The 20,182-nt window shown below is 52.8% G+C and overlaps 1 protein-coding gene across 1 annotated transcript; it reads left to right on the forward strand.

Moving 5' to 3' along the window:
* Nucleotides 1-1,745: 1,745 nt before the first annotated feature.
* On the forward strand, nucleotides 1,746-19,553 carry DVL3 (dishevelled segment polarity protein 3). The gene is made up of 16 exons (XM_009446941.5): nucleotides 1,746-2,051; nucleotides 9,598-9,667; nucleotides 10,207-10,328; nucleotides 10,432-10,541; nucleotides 10,736-10,871; nucleotides 11,053-11,146; nucleotides 11,362-11,431; nucleotides 12,069-12,208; nucleotides 12,389-12,465; nucleotides 12,549-12,616; nucleotides 12,771-12,920; nucleotides 13,525-13,656; nucleotides 13,843-14,010; nucleotides 15,949-16,164; nucleotides 16,262-16,672; nucleotides 17,510-19,553. Exons 1-16 carry the CDS (start codon nucleotides 1,891-1,893, stop codon nucleotides 17,539-17,541), a joined length of 2,157 nt encoding a protein of 718 aa, XP_009445216.1. The 5' UTR covers nucleotides 1,746-1,890; the 3' UTR covers nucleotides 17,542-19,553.
* Nucleotides 19,554-20,182: the final 629 nt, after the last annotated feature.

The following is a 20,182-nucleotide window of genomic DNA, read 5'->3' on the forward strand; positions in this document are numbered from 1 at the left end:
CTTCTTATTCCTCAAATGTAACATGTTTATTCCTGCCTTGAGCCTGTATATTGGCTGTGCCCTCTGCCTAGAAGGCTGTCACCCCAGATCTTCTCATAGCCACTTCTAGGTCATTGCTATTTCTAGGTCTTTTTTTCTGGAAGAAGTTTTCTCTAACCAATCAGAAACCTCTTTCTCGTTTTGTTTTGGTTGTTTTGTTTTTGTTTTTGTTTGAGGTGGAGTCTTGCTCTGTCGCCCAGGCTGGAGTGCAGTGGTGGGATCTCGGCTCACTGCAAGCTCCACCTCCCAGGTTCAAGCGATTCTCCTGCCTCAGCCTCCCTAGTAGCTGGGACTACAGGCATGCGCCACCATGTCCAGCTAATTTTTGTATTTTTACTAGGGACGGAGGTTTCACCATTTTGGCCAGGCTGGTCTCGAACTCCTAACCTCAGGTGATCCACCTGCCTCAGCCTCCCAAAATGCTGGAATTACAGGCATGAGCCATTGCGCCTGGCTTCCCCTGTCACTATCCCATCACTTTGTTTTACCTTCTTCATAGCAGTGGTCACTCTGAAGTTATGTATTTACAAGCCTATGTGCTTCCCTCCAGCTGAGGGAAGGTCCTGAGAGCAGCCTTGTCTGTCTCGCTATCGCTATATCTCATGCGATATGCCTTCTACACAGTAGGCCTTCAGTATTTATTAAATGAATTAAAAGTTAAGGGGTGAGGAGATCTGTGAGGAACCGGCTATACCTAGTTCTGGAGTTCTGGTTTGAGACTTACTGTCTTAGGCGTGCATGCATCCACTTATCTTTTTTTGGGGGGGGGGGGGCGAGGGGGGATGGAGTTTCACTTTTGTTGCCCAGGCTGGAGTGCAAAGGCACGATCTCGACTCACCGATCTCGGCTCACCGCAACCTCCGCCGCCCGTGTTCAAGCGATTCTTCTGCCTCAGCCTCCCGAGTAGCTGAGATTACATGCATGCGCCACCACGCCCGGCTAATTTTTTTTGTATTTTTAGTAGAGACAGGGTTTCTCCATGTTGGTCAGGCTGGTCTTGAACTCTCGACCTCGGGCGATCCGCCCGCCTTGGCCTCCCAAAGTGCTGGGATTAGAAGCGTGAGCCACCGCGCCCGGGCCCCACTTATTCTGCATTCAACCCATTTATTAAACCACTACCTTGCAACTGGACGCTAAGGTTATTGGGAGGAATCAGAACTGGATGCTGTCCTTCTCTCGAGATCAGTTTAGTAGACTCAATGACAGCAGTTGTGCTTCTCAAGAAACACTGAAGGGCCATGTTGAGGTCACTCTCCTCCAGGGATCCAGAGTCAGACCCACCCTCTTTCCCCAGACCATTTCTGGGGACCAAAGCAATCCCTGCATTCCACTCTTCCTGGACTGCAGAGGAGTCGCCGATCCCACTTGGGTCCGGAGTCAGGGCCTTCAGGGGTCCGGGAACGCCGCCATCCCGGTGAATCTCCCCTTCCGTTTCTAGGGACCCGGGACCGGAGCGCCGCGGCCCGGCCAGTGGGCGGGAAACCCAGCCATCTGCCGCGACGCCGGCGCCTCTCCGCGGCGGCCGGGGGCGGGGCGCGCCGGGGCGGGGCCGCGCCGGGCCGGAGGAGGGGAGCGGGCCCGGACGAAGCCCTGGGCCGGGAGGGCCGCGGCCACCGGAAGAGTCGCGGTCGCCAGTCCAGTCGGGAGAGTGGGGAGCGGAAGCGGCGGCCGCGGCGGCGGCGGGCGGCGCTGGGACCCGGTAGCGGCCGGAGAACAAGGGAGCTGGCGCCGCCAGCAGCCGCCGAGCTGGGTTGAGCCGCTGGGCCGCGCCGCGCGCCGCCGCCGTCTGGGAGGCTCGGCCCGGCCGCCCGAGCAGGCCGCGCGCGGGCCGCCGGGCCCGAAGCCGGAGCCATGGGCGAGACCAAGATCATCTACCACTTGGATGGGCAGGAGACGCCGTACCTTGTGAAGCTGCCCCTGCCCGCCGAGCGCGTCACCTTGGCGGACTTTAAGGGCGTTTTGCAGCGACCCAGCTATAAGTTCTTCTTCAAGTCTATGGACGACGATTTCGGGTGAGGATGGCCCCCGCCCCGCCTCCGGGAGCCCCGGCCGCTCTGGCTTCTAAGGGACGACGCGGTCCGTTTCGACTTGCCTCGCTACACCGGCTCCTAGCCCCGCTCTGACTTCTAGGGGCGACTCGGCCCATTTGGGCCCCTTTGGTTCCAGCCCCAGTAGCAACTCCCGTTTACCTCTGAAGAGGGGACGTTGGCCTCCCTTGTTTAAGGGGACGTCCAATTCCCCACTAGCAATCAGAGTTCCTGCCGGTGCGGTCCCCTTACCTCTTCAGAGACCAGTGGCCCACAGAGACAGACACACCCCCCCTCCACCTAGTTTCAGAGCCCGAGTCCCCCATCCTCCTCCTGCCGAGGAGCCAGAGCCACCTTTTTCCGCACAGACTTGGGTCGTGTGGCCCTCGTTCTTCGCCCCCTTCATCTTTTCAGCAGCACAGCTCCCAGCCATATTTGGAGTATGCTGCATCTGAGGGCTCTGCTGGGACTTTGAGCTGGGGGAGGGGTGTCGGGGGTGCTCGGGCGCCTGGCCGCGAGCGGGGTCTGCAGATCTGATGTTTATCTAGCTGCCTGCCCTCTCCTTTGTGGGCTGTTGTGGGTGTTGTCACCGGAACAGAGAGCCTGACCCCTGCGGAGTAGTCCTCACTGACCCAGGTGCTGATCTTTCCTCCAATTCGGGCTTTTTTCCTCCAGTTGGTGGCCAGTGGGGAGACGTTGGGAAGGGCCTGGGGCCTGGGTGGGATAGCCAGGAAGAGTTTCTTGGTGTTCTCTATCTTCCCCTCCCTGGTGGGGTCTTCCCTTCCACCCAGCTGCAGAGATCTGGACAGGCACAGTTTGGAAGCAGTCACTTTCCCTTTAAGAGGGGATGGAATGTTGGAGCCGGAAGGTTCTGAAGCAGCTGGCCTGGGAAGAGGGGGGCCTGGCTGATCCCCTCGAACCCCCCCCAACTCCCAGGAGACTGGGGGAGGGGGAGGCGCCCACACTTGCCTGCCGCCTCACTAACTGGGCGCTGGGCCTGGAGGCGGTGGGGAAGGCCCCTTCAGGCCTGAAGGCTGCCTCTCCAGCCCTAGCCTGAGGCCTGCACTGTTCTTTGGAGCTGAGGCCCCACAGCCAAGAGAAGACATTCTTCTCCCCAGCGTTCATCTGTCTGGCTTCTCTCCCAAGCCCCTGGCCCACCTAGCACTAGGAAGCAAGCACCTTCTGTCTAATGCCTGGCATGTTTTGCTGTCACCTTCTGCCCTGGAACTCAGGGTTGGATGAGCCCCTGAAATCATGTGTGTGAGAGTGCTTTGTACAGTGGGCAGTGCTTTGTAGATTCTAACTATTCTTGTTTCTGTTGTTGTTCCTGCCCTGGGGTGGGGTGCTCCTGTGTGATAATGATTGTCTGCCTTCAGCCCAGAGACAGACACCTCTAATTGGAAGATTCTGAGGAGGGATGGATCTAGAAGGGGTCTGGGTGAGGGGGTGGATACTTTGGCCTGGCAAGAGAAGAATAGGGTTAGAAGGGATCAAGCTACTGCCTCCACATAAGGAATGGGGGAAGATGAGCCAGAGTCCAGTGCCCTGGGGCCACCTCAGATCCAGACGCCTTGAGGGACGAAGATAGGCTGTCTCTCCACCCTGTACTTATCTCCAGACCCACTGGACCTGGCCCCTGCCTCCTAAGCCTGGACAACTCTGGGCTGCTCTCCCAATCCCAAGGCCTAACTGCAGTTTTAAGAGGGCCCCCATTACATCCAGTCACTGTTACTTAATATTTTTCTTTAAATCCATTGTCAGTCCACTTACTGTTTTTCTTAGCTTGAACCAAGCAATAATATGAAACCATAGGTCTGACTTTTCTGTTTATATTTCTTTCTAAAATATGTTTAACATAAATATTTAATGATTGAACTAAGCAATGTTAATCTGTGTGCCACCTGAAGCCATCTTGCAAACATCGGTGGTACTTGAACCAAAATCAGATTTGGACCATTTTAGCAGGGTTGAAAACAGTATTAAAAATGAAGTGGAGGAGATGGATTCTGTTTGTATCCCCAGAAGGATAAATGAGCAGGGGACCTGATAGGGCTGTCTTGTCACAGAGGACTAATAGCTGAAGAGCGTATATATATGTTTCATTTATTTAACACACGCCTTTTATGCTTAGTGTGCCAGGGACTAATCTAAATGCTTTTCAAATCTTCACTCATTTAATCTTTGAAACAGCCTTATGAAATAGCGTAATAGTATCTCCAGTTTACAAATGAAACTCTGTCAGGCATGGTGGCTCACACCTGTAATCTCAGCAATTTGGGAGGCTGAGGTGGGAGGATTGCTTGAGGCCAGGAATCTGAGACCAGCCTTGGCAACATAGCAAGACCCCATCTCTACAAAAAAATTTTGTAATTAGCCAGGCATGATGCTTTGTGCCTGTAGTCCCAACTTGGGAGGCTGAGACAGGAGGATCACTTGAGCATAGGAGTTTGGGGCTGCAGTGAGCTGTGATGGTGCCACTGTACTCCAGCCTGGACAATAGAGTGGGACCCTGTTTCAGAAAAAAAAAAAAAAAAAAAAAAAGGAAACTAGAGCACAGAAAGCTTAAGTAACTTGCCTAAGGTCACACAGCTAATAAGAGGCAGAGCAGAGCTTGCTTTGACATCAGGAATCTGGATCCAAAAATCTAAATCCTTAATCGCACAATTTTAGGTGTCATTATTATCACCATTTTACTGATGAATCCTCTCTGAGGGAGGTGGTAAGCCTTGGAAAACTGTAGAGGTGATAAGGCCACCATTTCTCCGAGCCCCACAAGAGGAAGGTCAGGCGGAGGTCAGTGACCCTAGCTGACGGAAGGGAAAGTGGGTCAGAGGAGGAAGGCTGCTGTCTCTCCAGTTTCTCCACTCCTGGCTCAGCCTTTGAGGTGCTGGTTGTGAGGCTCCTCAAGTCCCATCTGGTCTCCAAAAGTATTTGTCAAGCTCAGGGTAGGCCCAGCCATCTTTTTAAATTTCTTTTCTTTTTTTTTTTTTTTTTTTTTTTGAGGAGTTTTGCTCTCATCACCCAGGCTGGAGTGCAGTGGCGCAATCTCGGCTCACTGCAACCTTCGCCTCCCGGGTTCAGGTGATTCTCCTGCCTCAGCCTCCCAAGTAGCTGGGATTACAGGCATGAGCCACCATGCCCGGCTAATTTTAGTATTTTTGGTAGAGATGGGGTTTCACCACGTTGGCCAGGCTGGTCTGGAACTCCTGACCTCAAGCAATCCACCCACCTCGGCCTCCCCAAGTGCTGGGATTACAGGTGATGAACCACCGCGCCTGGACTGCCATCTTAAGTTATTTGAGACATGGAGGAAGGATAAACATTTTCAGCATTGAGGGCATGGTGGATGGTTCATAGAAGTAAGGTACCTACTGCTAGTCTGGCCTTGAGCTGTGAGAGAGGGCAGCATGGCGATCAGGTCATTAGCTGTGTGGCTTCCTGCTCCACTGTCCTCCCTCTGGGCCTTCCACCTGCAGACTCTTCTTCCCCTGTCTCCTCCAGGTTCAAATTCTCCTGTCTTCTGGGTTGAGCTTTTCTGTGAGAACTGTCATGGCACTCTCTTATTTTATCCTTTTTTTTTTTTTTTGAGATGGAGCCTGGCTTTGTCACCCTGGCTGGGGTACAGTGGTGCGACCTTGGCTCACTGCAACCTCTGCCTCCCGGGTTCAAACGATTCTCCTGCTTCAGCCTCACAAATAGCTGGGACTACTGGTGTGTGCCACCACACCTGGCTAATTTTTGTATTTTAAATAGAGATGGGGTTTTGCTACGTTAGCCAAGCTAGTCACGAACTCTTGACCTCAAGTGATCCACCCACCTTGGCCTCCCAAAGTGCTGGGATTACAGGTGTGAGCCACCGTGCCTGGTTTATTTTATCTTTATATCCTGACACATGTGTAACACTCAGCAGATGTCTATCCATTGAACACATGTGCTGCTCCTACGGCTCCAACCACTTCCTGGATTGCAGTATATTTCCATGAACTATCCACTGGACCATAGTCTGTCTGAGAACAAGGCAGGCTCTGGGTCTGATGTTTCATGAGAAAACCTACAATAGCAAGCTCAGGACCTGAAACCCACTGGGCCCTCAGCCAAAGCATTTTATTTTATTTTATTTTTATTTTTTTATTTTTTATTTTTATTTTATTTTATGTTTTTTTGAGAGGGAGTCTCGCTGTGTCGCCCAGGCTGGAGTGCAGTGGCACGATCTCGGTTCACTGCAAGCTCCGCCTCCTGGGTTCACGCCATTCTCCTCCCTCAGCCTCCCAAGTAGCTGGGACTACAGGTGCCCGCCACCATGCCCTGCTAATTTTTTTTTTTTTTTTTTTTGGTATTTTTAGCAGAGATGGGGTTTCACCGTATTAGCCAGGATGGTCTTGATCTCCTGACTCATGATCCGCTCACCTTGGCCTCCCAAAGTGCTGGGATTACAGGCCTGAGCCACCGTGCCCTGCCAGTCAAAGCATTTTAATTGGATGAACAATGAACGATGAACAGGTTTATTTGCTTTGCCCTTAAAAATGTATACATAGTTAGAAATAGTGTATGGATCCTGCTAAAAATTGACAATATAATTAGCTTTTACTATATGCCTGGATCATGCCAGGCATTTAAGGATCCCTTTTACCAGGATGAGACAAAAAGGCTTGGAGAAATTAAGAAACTTCTCTAAGATAAGAGGGCCAGTAAGTGGTAGAATTGGAATTTGAGTCATTATTTGTTTGACTCCATTTGGGGTGTGAGTGTGTGTGTGTGTGTGTAAGTGCTATGTAAACCCCAGCCATTCAGCTCCATGGTGGGAGAGTAAGACCTGTCTGAGGTTCCCCAAAGCTGCTGAAGATCAGCTGATTGTTTTGAGTCAGCAGAGCCTTGGTGGCCTGTCGATGACCCCCAGAAAGAGAGGAAACATGTAGTGTGGAGCAGTGTGGTGGGGCCTGCCAGGGGAGCAGGGAGGTAGGGACTCAGCAGCAATTTCCCCCCGACAGGCAGACCCTATCCAAAGCAGGCTGTGCCATGTGGCCCACATATTCCCTTTTCCTTTGAGCCCTGTGGGGCTGCCAACCTGGAGTACCCTGTGGCCAGAGTGGCTGATGGGTCTGAGCTACCTCTGTGTCCCTTCTTTCTAGCCTGTCCTTTCTACACTTTCTGCCATGGTGGGCCGCAGTAGGATGATTTGGGCTGCTTTCCGAGGGTCGCTGTGGCGCTGGGAATGATAGAGGAGCCAGAGCTGGATGGGAGTGGGGAGGGCAGGCTTGGCCTGTGAACTTGGCTGTGAGTCCAAAAATGTGAGCATCACAAGGGAGCCAAGCACATTCCCAGCTCTGGGCAGAAGCTGCTCTAAAAACAAGGGGGGCCAGGCACGGCGGCTCACGCCTGTAATCCCAGCACTTGGGGAGGCCGAGGTGGGCGAGTCACCTGAGGTTAGGAGTTCAAGACCACCCTGGCCAACATGGTGAAACCCTATCTCTACTAAAAATATAAAAATTAGTCGGGCGTGGTGGCAGGCACCTGTAATCCCAGCTACTCGGGAGGCTGAGGCAGGAGAATCACTTGAACCCGGGAGGCGCAGGTTGCAGTGGGCTGAGATTGCACCACTGGACTCCAGCCTGGGTGACAGAGCGAGACTCTGTCTCAAAAAAAAACAAAGAACAAGTGGGGACTGAACTTCCCAACCTCCTCCTTGCTGTCTTCCCTCTCTGCTCAGAGCTCCTGGCATGCGTCATCTTACCCTTGGTCATGTCTTCCCATCTCTGTACTCCTGGCATATTTGACAGTCTGAGGGTCCTCAAACTTTTCCACTCCCCTTCCCAGCCCCAAACTGTAGTTACTGCCTGACTTCTTGCCTCACCACATTCCCCAGGCCAAACTACATGCCCCGTGACCACATTCCACACCCTTCATGCCTCACATCATTGTCCTCCAGCACCCACTCTCCACATAGACCCACGTTACCTCTGTTATTATATAGGAAAGAATGTGAAATACAGTGGAAAGAGTATGGATTTTGGAGTCAAGCCTGGGGTGAAATTCCAGCTCTGACATCTACCAGTCCTGTGACCTTGGACAAGTTAACTGAATACATCTCAGTTTCCTTATTCATGAAATGAAGATCATAGTCTGCCCACTGAGGCTGATGTGAAGATTATAGGTTCTAACTATAGGAAGATAAGGTGGTGTAATGGTAAGAATGCAGATGTTAGAGTCAGGCTAACCAGGATTCAAATTTCAGCAGTTTAGGAGAATTACTGAACCTATTGAGCCTAGTTTCCCCATTGTACCTGCTGCCTTATAGCATTGTTGTATTACATGAAATTATATAAGTAAAGTGTTTAGCATAGTGCTTGGCCCATAATACTCATTTATGCTCAATAAATGACAGAAATTTTTTTTTTTTTTTTTGAGACAGGGTCTTGCTCTGTCACCCAGGCTGGAGTGCAGTGGCACAATGATAGCTCACTGCAGCCTTGAACTCCTAGGCTCAAGCGATCGTCCCACCTCAGCCTTCCAAGTAGCTGGGACCACAGGCACACGCAACCACGCTTGGCTAATTTTTGTATTTGTTTTGTTTTGTAGAGCCGGCACCTCGCTATGTTGACCAGGCAGGTCTCAAAACTCCTGGCCTCAAGCGATCCTCCTGCCTTGGCCTCCCAAAGTGCTGAGATTACCAGCGTGAGAAAGAGCAATTGTTACTGTTAATTATCATAATGGCATGTGGAAAATGTTCAGTAAATGCCTTCTCCCCTTCTCTTTTTCTTTTTCTTTTTTTTTTTTTTTTTGACATGGAGTCTCACTCTGTTGCCCAGGCTGGAGCACAGTGGCGTGATCTCAGCTCACTGCAACCTCCACCTGCCGGGTTCAAGTGATTCACCTGCCTTAGCCTCCCAAGTAGCTGGGATTACAGGTGCACACCACCACACCCGGCTAATTTTTGTATTTTTAGTAGAGATGGGGTTTTGCCATGTTAGCCAGGCTGGTCTCGAACTCCTGACCTCAGGGCGATCCGCCTGCCTCAGCCTCTCAAAGTTCTGGGATTACAGGTGTGAGCTATCGCGCCTGGCCTCCCCTTCTCTTTTCTAATTTTCTTAAATTCTTTGTCCATACCTCCCACAACAATGTTAGGATTCCCACTTAAGAAAGGAAGGACAGTTATAATTGTATGCTTTTTTCCAATTAGGGATCAGAGGGAAAGAGAAAGTCTAACCCAGGAGAGTCATGTTGGGGATGGGTAGAACACTTTAGAGATTTTAGGGAGTGGCATGGGGGACAGTGATGTGTCAGTTGTAATTTGCAATCACCTGATGACTGAGAGGATGCCCCAGGTAGGTATCTGGCCTAGGCAGGGCTGGTGTCTTCCTGGTGGTGCCAAAGAGCTGTCCCTGGGTCTCCCCAACCTCTGCTTTCATTTGAACAGTCTTGTGCTGGTGGTTTGATTCCCAGTTTAGGATGGAGGAGCCCCTGAGAGTTGGGATTTGAGGATCCTCCATTTGCACCCTCGAAGGTTCTCTGTGATATCCCCCTTTCTCTGCAGAGTGGTGAAGGAGGAGATCTCGGATGACAATGCCAAGCTACCATGCTTCAATGGCCGGGTGGTGTCCTGGGTAAGGAGCCCTCAGCCTTCCATCCACCTGCATCCCTGTGCTGGGCTGGACGAGGGAAAGGCATCACTGAGATTGTAGCTGGTGGTTTTAAGCTTCAGTATCTGAATCTTTCTTTAGTTTTGCAAATGAACTGCTTCTCACCCCAGATTCTGTAACCTTGATGAAAAGTGAGAAATTAGTGGGAAGGGGGAAGAGGGAGAGACGGAAGCACACAGTGGAGACAGTAACGTTTCCTATGCCTTTCAGACACTTGCCTCAGGTTTCCTTCTGCCATCTGCTCATCTCTGCCTTAGACCTCTGAGCCTTGTTCTTTGTCCCCATTCCACTTCACCACCCCATGCCTTCCAACAACCCCATCAATAGCAGGAAGTGGCAGAGGGGCCACTGTTCATCTCAGCCACCCTTGCACAGCCCTGTCTTTTCTCCCTCGATATTTCCTGCTTCCTTCCTCTTAGGCCTTCATGCCTTGCTGGAAGCGAACTATCCCCTTCTCCTTGATGCTCCTGTAACATACTACTCACTCAGTTTCTCCCTTTCAGCTGGTGTCAGCTGAGGGCTCACACCCAGACCCAGCCCCCTTCTGTGCTGATAACCCATCGGAGCTGCCACCACCTATGGAGCGCACGGGAGGCATCGGGGACTCCCGACCCCCATCCTTCCAGTGAGTGTGACCTGAGGGTGGGGAGGGCCGCATCAGTTCAGCCCAGGGCTGGGGGAGGGAGCCCCCAGCCTGCCCCCTCCCCCATCAAGTCTCTTCCCTGCAGCCCTCATGCTGGTGGGGGCAGCCAGGAGAACCTGGACAATGACACAGAGACGGACTCTTTGGTGTCTGCCCAGCGAGAGCGGCCACGCCGGAGGGATGGCCCAGAGCATGGTATATCTTCCTGAACACGGACACTGTCCGCACCTCACACCCTCCCCACAGTTTCCACCCAGCTACCCACCTTCTTGCCCTACTTCCTGAGCTCAGGATATGCCTGGCCCCAGTGCAGCCCCTGGCTTGCCTCTCTCCCTCCTTCACCCCTGCACTGGGCACTGTGTAAACCCAACTGCTTCCATCCCCTGCAGCAACCCGGCTAAATGGAACTGCGAAGGGGGAACGGCGGCGAGAACCAGGGGGTTATGATAGCTCATCCACCCTTATGAGCAGTGAGCTGGAGACCACCAGCTTCTTTGACTCAGATGAGGATGACTCCACCAGCAGGTGGGGCTTGAGTTTCATGGGTATTGTGGGGCAGGTGACCCTGGAGGAGCCCTAAACCCTGAGGATGCGGGGCCCCTGGGAGGCTTATGGGCTTTGTGTTGGGGACCCAGGCCCTGCAGTGCCTCCCCTCATGGGGGCAGGGCTGGGCCAGCCTGGTGGGGAACGACTGTGGGCCCCACAGGTTCAGCAGCTCCACAGAACAGAGCAGTGCCTCACGCCTGATGAGAAGACACAAGCGGCGGCGGCGGAAGCAGAAGGTTTCTCGGATTGAGCGGGTATGGGGTCTGGGAGGCTAGGGATGGGTGGAGGCAGATTGTGAGCCCTTCCTACGCAGGGCCAAGGCTTGTTCTTCCTTAGATCCCATCCCCCTAGTGCAGTGTTGAGAACCTTGGGGCTGGGGGCTGCACCGGGGACTCACCTTGAGGAGGAGTCAGGTGGGAGTGAATTCCTGCCACCTCCACCTGCTGCTCAGGGCCTCTGTCTATTCCAGTCCTCGTCCTTCAGCAGCATCACGGACTCCACCATGTCACTCAACATCATCACGGTCACTCTCAACATGGGTGAGTCTGAGGAAACAGCACTCTCAAGCACCTGCTATATGCCAGACACTGGGCAGACTTGAGGAGTTCAGAGAGCGTAGAATATGTTCCCTGCCCTCAAGGAGCTCTCTTTCGTAAACATCAGCTGATACATAAACTGATCATTTTAGTATCTCACCATCAGGGCTATGACAGAGATAAGCACAGAGAGCTGTGGAAGCAGAAAATGGTATCAGGGAAGGCTTCCTGGAGGAAGTGATTTCTGAGTGCCCACTCCTTCACATCTCTCAGCCATTGCATCCTTGCTGTCCGATTTCTGCCCTAGGTACTCTCTTTATGAGACAGCTGGATATAGTAAAAGGAGCCCAACTATGGGATTTAAATCTGAGTTTGATTCCTGGCTCTGCCACTTACTGGCTTAGAAAAGTCATCTTCTAAGTTCACTGAACCTCAGTTGCCTGCTCTGTAAAATGGGACTGAGTCCCTACCTTATAGCCAGCAAGGATTCCATGGAAGCATGTTTGAGCATGCTGAGTGCAGTGCCTGATTCAGGATCAGCAAATGTCAGTTCAGTTCCTGTCCCTTTCCATTTTCTAATGGGCTGGGAATGCGGGTAGGAACCTTGCTCCCCCTTAAGGTCTTAAATTACTCTCTATAGAAAAATATAACTTCTTGGGCATCTCCATTGTGGGCCAAAGCAACGAGCGTGGTGACGGCGGCATCTACATTGGCTCTATCATGAAGGGTGGGGCCGTGGCTGCTGATGGACGCATCGAGCCAGGAGATATGTTGTTACAGGTATCAGTGCCCATCCTAGGCGGTGGTGTGGATAGAGGGCAGGGAGGTGTCCTACCATCTGTACCCTGCTCCTTCAGAGGCCCCTTCTTGGTTGGGGGAAGACTCCCTGACCTACCAAGTTGAGTTCCCTTTTCATCCTCCCCAACACAGCTGTTTATCCCACTCCTGGTCCTTTCCCAGGTAAACGAGATCAACTTTGAGAACATGAGTAATGACGATGCAGTCCGGGTACTGCGGGAGATTGTGCACAAACCGGGGTATGGATGGAATGGGGCACTGGGCAAGGGGCTTGGTCTGGCCTATACACATCCTGCCTTCACTAGGACACCCTTGTTTTCAGGCCCATCACCCTGACTGTAGCCAAGTGCTGGGACCCAAGTCCACGTGGTTGCTTCACATTGCCCAGGAGTAAGTGGATGGGAGAGACTCAGTCCTAAAGCTGGTGCTTACATACGTGAGCACTGTCTCTCCTTTCTTCTCTCACCCAGAACCCCCATACCTATCCTGTTGGGCCCAGCAGTGGGTGGGGTGGGTAGCCCATGACTCCTCATCCTCCCTGCAGGCGAGCCCATCCGGCCCATTGACCCTGCGGCCTGGGTCTCCCACACTGCAGCCATGACCGGCACCTTCCCTGCATACGGCATGAGCCCCTCCCTGAGCACCATCACCTCCACCAGCTCCTCCATCACCAGTTCCATCCCTGACACAGAGCGTGAGTGTCCAACCCTGTCTCCTGGGCCCAGCAGACAGGGCCAGGTGGGGGGACTGATGAGGGTCCATGTGGAGACTCTTGCTTGAGCATCAGAGAGGGCCGGAGATGGGGCTCGGCTCATTCCAGCAGCCCCACACTGCAACTCCCCCACAGCGGGCACTCCAACCCTCACTAAACAGTGTTTGCTTCTGAACTTGTATGAGCACCCAAGGCGCCTCAGTTTCCTCTTACAAAATGGGACTCACGATATAAACTTTACCAGGTTCCTGTGGGTTTAATGAGAGGATCTAAGTGAAGCACCATTGCGATGTGTGGTGTAAAGTAAGCATTCAGTAAATGGCAGCCATTTCGATTATCATCACATGCACATCGTACACTGGCCAAGCACCTGCATTTACATTATTTAATCCTTTATTCAAATAGCCTTGTAAAGTAGATATTAAAATCCCCATTTTTTACAGAAGGGGAAACTGAGTGTCCAAGAAATCAGTAATTTTCCCAGCATTGATCCCATAATTACTAGATGGTAGAGCTAGAATGCAAACTCTTGTTTACCTAACTCCAAAGCCCCTTTCTGCCTCACCATTCTGCCTCCCACCCCCAGGCCTAGACGACTTCCACTTGTCCATCCACAGTGACATGGCTGCCATCGTAAAAGCCATGGCCTCCCCTGAATCAGGGTTGGAGGTCCGTGACCGCATGTGGCTCAAGATTACCATCCCTAATGCTTTCATCGGTGAGAGAGCCCCATGGTGGGATGCAGGGTGGGTGGGGAGTGATGGGGCAGGGCAGGCCGGAGGGCCCAGGACTTCCCTTGGACCCTTCCTTTGATCTGGAGCCAGCCCCAGCCTCATAGCTTCTGTGAGGCCAGATGAGTCCAAGTCAGATGGGCCTCCCCATCAACTGGCAGCCTTGTCCCCAGGCTCAGATGTGGTGGACTGGCTGTACCACAATGTGGAAGGCTTCACGGACCGGAGGGAGGCCCGCAAGTATGCCAGCAACCTGCTGAAAGCTGGCTTCATCCGCCATACCGTCAACAAGATCACCTTCTCCGAGCAGTGCTACTACATCTTCGGTGACCTCTGCGGCAGTATGTGCCTCCCTCATCTTCTTGCCCTGTCTCCTGGCTGGGAGTGGGGAGGTAGCCAGGGAAGTGGCAGCAGACTCTGGGGAACCCAAACTGGGGGACAGCAGAGCCAGGGGCCCAACTCAAGGCCTGAGAGTTCTATGGTGGAAGAAGAGTCCAGTTTAGCCTCTTCACCTGGCCCACATCTCCCTCTTGGGCCTGGCATTTTCCAAGTGCCTGCTCTGCCTGGTACCATGTTGGTTGTTCCTAAAGCATCATCTTACTCAATATTCACAACCTCCCAGAGGCCCAGCTCAGGAGGATACTGCCAGAATAGGCCTTTTCCTTCTCACTCGTCAAGGTCTCAGCTAGGGGTGTTGCAGGCTTAAAGGGAAGAACTGGAGGCCTAGGTAGCCCCGAGGAGCACACAGTCATTCCCTCAAAACAACAGCCTGGAGGCTCACGTCATCACCAGCTCTGGGCAACAGCTGACAGACCACTGCTTTCCTCCACCACCACTCCCCATGCTGGCTGCTGGCCTCTTGACAGGTTGATGGCTTGGCTGCAGGCTCCACAGGCAGCCTCAGAGCCCTGTCTCCTGACTTCTCTCCTGGAAGGCTGGGGCTGGCTTTTCTGAGGGCTGGGAGGAATGTCTCATCTTAATAGGGCCGGTGGCCTCAAGGGCAGTTGTAGCTCTCTTGGAGCTCTGGGACCTGGTACCGATAGTGTGTGAGCAGAGGGTGTCCCAGGCAGGTATTCAGTCCTGGTGGCTCCTTATATTCTCTTCAATGTAGTTCCAACATTGCTGGGAGTAGCCTTGCCCTTAAGGAATGTATAATTTCCCCGGGGGCGCCAGGATCGTGAGATGAGTAATGTTGGTGGAGTGAGACAGTGCTATGAAGAGCTAGGCCTGGCTGGGAACGGGGTGGAGAGCAGTGGGGGAGGCACCTAAGTTGTTCTTTCCTTCTGGCCCCTTCCCACCCTACTCACCCTGCCCAGCAGCACTGGGAAAGTATAATCAGGGCCAAGTACCTTCTATATAGGGAATCTCTGGAAGGCCCTGCACTCATTCTAGGCTTTTAGTGGGTATTTAGTTCTAGGTGAAGGGGTGGGTAAAACTTTACCTAAATTTCCCAAACTGCTCCTTGTCCTAATTAATGACCTCATCTGAGAAGGTAAGGAGAAAGTAAGCTACTCTTCGCTTCTGTTCTGATTAGTTTAGGCTGAGCTGAAGGTAGTGTTCGCTATTGTGCCTCATGAACTTCAGGTGCGACATACCTGGTGGCTGTCTAGTATTTCAGCCTTCCAAATTCTCCAGTCTTGCACCAGCTGAGTGAACGGAAGAGAAAATGGCCACATAAGAGTTTTGCAGGCCGGGCGCAGTGGCTCACGCCTGTAATCCCAGCCTTTTGGGAGGCTGAGGCGGGCAGATCACCTGAGGTTAGGAGTTGGAGACCAGCCTGGCTAACGTGGCAAAACCCTGTATCTACTAAACATACAAAAAAAAAAATTAGCCAGGTGTGGTGGTGCAACCCTGTCAGGCGGCTGAGGCAGGAGAATCGCTTAAACCAGGGAGGAAGAGGTTGCAGGGAGCTGAAACTGTACCACTGCACTCCAGCCTTGGCCACAGAGTGAGACTCCGTCTCAGAGTTTTGCCGCTTCTAGCCCACTGAGGCCAGCAGAGAAAGTGCAAAAGCTTGGCCAGGGCCTTCAAGGGATTGGGAGGTACAGCTTTGGCTGATAACCTAGAATGATGACTCAGGGTTGTCCTGAGAAGGGTCTCCCCGGGGCTGGCTCTGGTGGTGGCAAAGGGGGTCTGCAGAAGGGGGGAGCTCTCTGGGCCGTGCCTCCTCTCATTCTAGCCAGAAACTACCACGGTCTCTCTCATCCAGAGCCCACCTGACCTAGGCTAGGGACCTCTCTCCGGAAAGACCTAGCTCCATCCGGCCCTCCCCTTCACAGACATGGCCAACCTGTCTCTCCACGATCACGATGGCTCCAGTGGCGCCTCTGACCAGGACACACTGGCCCCTTTGCCGCACCCGGGGGCCGCCCCTTGGCCCATGGCTTTCCCGTACCAGTACCCGCCACCCCCGCACCCATACAACCCGCACCCGGGCTTCCCGGAGCTGGGCTACAGCTACGGCGGGGGCAGCGCCAGCAGTCAGCACAGCGAAGGTAAGGTAGAGGGGCCGTGGAGGAAGGCTATAGGTGGGCCCCAGGCTTCCCCCGCCCGCTCAGCCTGCCCCACCCCGGCCCTGTTTGCCTCCTACAGGCAGTCGGAGCAGTGGCTCCAACCGTAGCGGCAGCGATCGGAGGAAGGAGAAGGACCCGAAGGCCGGGGACTCCAAGTCCGGGGGCAGCGGCAGCGAATCGGACCACACCACACGCAGCAGCCTGCGGGGGCCGCGGGAGCGGGCGCCCAGCGAGCGCTCAGGGCCGGCGGCCAGCGAGCACAGCCACCGCAGCCACCATTCCCTGGCCAGCAGCCTTCGCAGCCACCACACACACCCGAGCTACGGTCCTCCTGGAGTGCCCCCTCTCTACGGCCCCCCCATGCTGATGATGCCCCCGCCGCCCGCGGCCATGGGGCCCCCAGGAGCCCCTCCGGGCCGCGACCTGGCCTCAGTGCCCCCGGAACTGACCGCCAGCAGACAGTCCTTCCGCATGGCCATGGGAAACCCCAGTGAGTTCTTTGTGGATGTGATGTGAGCAGGGCCCCTCCCCCAGCTCCATTCCGCTCCCACCCCAGCCGGCTGCGTTCCTCTCTCCATCCGTCCGTCTTTTTTACTTTATCTGGTACCTGAAAGGGAAATAAAAGGAACTAAATCCAGGTGCGCTAACTGCTCGCAGGGTGCTGCGAGGGTGGGGTGCACCTACCGATTGGCTCTGCAGCCCCCTAACCTGCCTCTGGCCCCAGTTCGTTTCCTCTGCCCACTAACCCCTGCGCAGGACTTCCCAGGACCCCTTTTGTCTCTGGGACCAGACTTGTTGGTGCTACCCCTTACTCCCCTCTGCAACCCCCATTTTGGGAGTTGACCCCAGCAATGACCTTGGTGGCATGCTCACTCCCTCATTCTCTCGTTTCCCCTTTAGCTCCCTTTCACCATTTATTCAGCTACATCATCCCTCTATTAACCCCACCCCATCAGGCACGTGTGCAAACCTCTTGACTTTACCCCACATTACTGAAACCAAAATATATTTGCTTCATCTGCCCCTACTAACCATCCCCCTGCCTGCTGCCTCAGTCCTGCAACCTAAAGCTGTAGTCGCCTCCAATAGCCATCCATGCCATCCCTGCCTGTGCCTAGATCAGAGGCCCAGAGGGCCCCCTCAGTTGCCTGAGCAGCTGGTGGCTTCCAGGGAGCATCTCTGCTCTACCCCTGCCCCATGCCTGCCCTGCGTGCTGGTTCCTTCAGACCCCTAACCCTACTAACCAGCAGGCTCATCTCACCTCCAGGCCTGAAACATTTCTTTTCTTTCTTTTTTCCTCCCCCAATTTTCCCTGGGCCTGGAGCAGCCAAGAATTTCGGGCTGTTTGACTTTCTGTGAGCCCCCAGCGAGGGGAGGCCCAGCCTCCGAGGAGACCAGGAACCCTGCTTCAGCAGCCCCTCAGGGCTTCCCAAGGATGTCCAGCCCCCACACCCACACGTTAACATAATGAGTCACTAGGCTTCTGGGGAGGGCCCAACTTCACCCATGCATGAGAGACTCTCCTCCTTTCCAGAGAGAATCGGATCGCACCACGTGTGGCAGCCTGCGGCGGGGGGAGGGGGCCTCTTTAGCTCTCTTTATCTTTCTCTCTCACTCATGTACGCATACATGCACAGAGATGCACACACAGGTGCCTATGCAAGTTCACTTAAGCCTCAGGGCTGGTCCCTGCCCAAAGGGCTGGACCCTCCTAATCCTCTCCTAGGTTGTGGGGCTGGTCCCCTGACACCCTTCTCCCCTTCCTGGTAGACCTTAAACCTCGCACACATGTCCCCAGCATTTTCTCACCTGGATAAAGCCCGTAAGCTGGGTCTCAGGCTGGGCTCAGCAAAGGACTCGCCTTGCGACCGACAGGCCATTCCCACCCCCACACACAACCTCCCCTGTTTTCACATTCACCATGGCATCCCAGAGCAAGGACACAGGAGCCCACAGGCCAGTTGAGGTTGGGCAAGGAGACTTCCAGGACTTCCAGACAGAGTACCAGGTTTTATTTTTCACCTTATTCTCTACTTTAAACAAATCATAACTTTCTCTTTAAGCCTCTGCTATAAATTCTCCTGGCTCTCCTGGGCTTCCATATTTTGGGGACTGGGGTGTCAAAAGTGAGATGAAGTTCTTAGCTCCAGGTTTTGGGGTAAACCAAGGTAGGAACATTTTGGCATTTATTTCAATTAACAATACTTCCTTGGACGGGTGCGGTGGCTCACGTCTGTAATCCCAGCACTTTGGGAGGCTGAGGCAGGTGGATCACTTGAGGTCGGGAGTTCGAGACCAGCCTGGCCAACATAGCAAAACCCTGTCTACTAAAAATACAAAAATTAGATGGGTGTTTTGGCACCTGCCTGTAATCTCAGCTACTCAGGAGGCTGAGGCACAAGAATCGCTTGAATCCAGGAAGCAAGCGGAGGTTGCAGTGAGTTGAGATCGCACTCCAGCCTGGGTGACAGAGTGAGATTCTGTCTCAAAAGCAAACTAACAAAGAAAAACAATACTTCCTGGGGTTTTGGTGTGCAGAGGGCTTTGTTGGAAGTGTGACTCAATCTTGCCTGCCTTCTGGGAGCTCTAGAATTGTTCCCAACCCAGTCCATGGCTTCTAGCCACCACTACAGGGCTGTTTCATGTACTTCTCTCTCTGACTCTGTCTTGTCCGACTCTCTTGAGAATTTCTCGACGATTGCTCATGCCTGTCAGTATCAGTGCTTCCATCTTTCCATCTTTGATTCACTTCTCTTTCCTTTCTATTTACTCCCAAAATGGAGTCATTCATCCTGATGTCCTCAATTGCTGCTGATATGCTGGTGATTCCCAAATACGTAGCTCCAACCCCAACTTCCCCCAGACTTTAGATCTGTATTGGTATTACCTACTGGACATCTCTATGGACAGTTCCGTATAGACTCAACTCATCTGCCCAACCAAGTATGTTCCTCCTGAATTCCTCTCCTGGTTACTTCATCACAATCTACATAGGCTCACCAGCTAGAAACATTTATGATCTTACATTCCTTCTTCCCATATCTTATCAGCATATCATATCCATTTCATTCCAACACTCTGTCTTGAATTTGGCCCTCCCTCTCCCCTCTCTACTTTAATTCATTGGAGCATGGGATTTGGAGTTAGGTGGTTTTGGGTTTGAATTCCAGCTCTACTATTTTTGGTTGTGTGATAGAGTTATTTAACCTCTCTGAGCCTCAGTTCCCTCGTATGTAAAATGATGATAATAATACCTACCTCACAGGGTTGTTGTGAGGATTTAAATTAGATATTGTACGAAAAGTGCCTAGCACAGTGCCTGGCACACAGTAGAGTAGGTGCTCAATAAATGGTAGCTATTATTATTATTATTTTATCATTATTATTATTTACTCTAAATTGGTAGCAGTTTAGGGTATTTTTGGAAGATAAAGCTTTTGCAAAGGTAGGAGTGAAGCCTTGAGTGCTGGTTCAAAAATTAGAAGTGCCTGTATTCAGTCACTTAATGACTTCAGGCCGTGACTATGATGTGAGAGAGGTCAGATCTTCATCCTGCCACATCGTGGCTTCTGGCTGGAGGCTGGGAAGGACTGTAACATTTGCAACCAGATCTGTCCTTTCTTGCCCTTCCTTCCTCCCACGACAGGCGTAGTCCTGCCCAAGGAAGGCAGCAGTTTATCTCTGCCTACAGAAAGAGAAGAGCCCACAGATTTTCTTAAGACTCTGCAAGAACCAAGCAGGCCTTTTATGTTTGAGGGTTGGGTCTGTCTCCTCAGCTTGGATGTAAAGATTCTGTTTATCAAAGAGGGGATTTCAAACCCCATGTCAAACTAAATTCAACTCTTCGAACGTCTTCTAAGCAACATATATGCCTGTCACTAGAAGGCATACACAGTCGCATCGGTATAGCTAAGGAGAACATCGGCTCGTTCATGAAAAGCTGTAGCTGGCCTCCAGGAAGAGTGTGCAGTCATGGACTTATTTGTGAAAAGGTTTAGTT

This window comes from Pan troglodytes, chromosome 2 (genome assembly GCF_028858775.2).
Source record: "Pan troglodytes isolate AG18354 chromosome 2, NHGRI_mPanTro3-v2.0_pri, whole genome shotgun sequence".
NCBI classification, from domain to species: Eukaryota; Metazoa; Chordata; class Mammalia; order Primates; family Hominidae; genus Pan; species Pan troglodytes.

What these genes read in the sequence shown, in the direction of transcription:
- DVL3 (XM_009446941.5), top strand. Translation starts at nt 1,891, where the DNA reads ATGGGCGAGACCAAGATCATCTACCACTTGGATGGGCAGGAGACGCCG. An exon ending in ATGGCCGGGTGGTGTCCTGG is followed by an intron (nt 9,668 to 10,206) that starts GTAAGGAGCCCT and finishes TCTCCCTTTCAG; the next exon opens with CTGGTGTCAGCTGAGGGCTC. An exon ending in TCCCGACCCCCATCCTTCCA is followed by an intron (nt 10,329 to 10,431) that starts GTGAGTGTGACC and finishes TCTTCCCTGCAG; the next exon opens with CCCTCATGCTGGTGGGGGCA.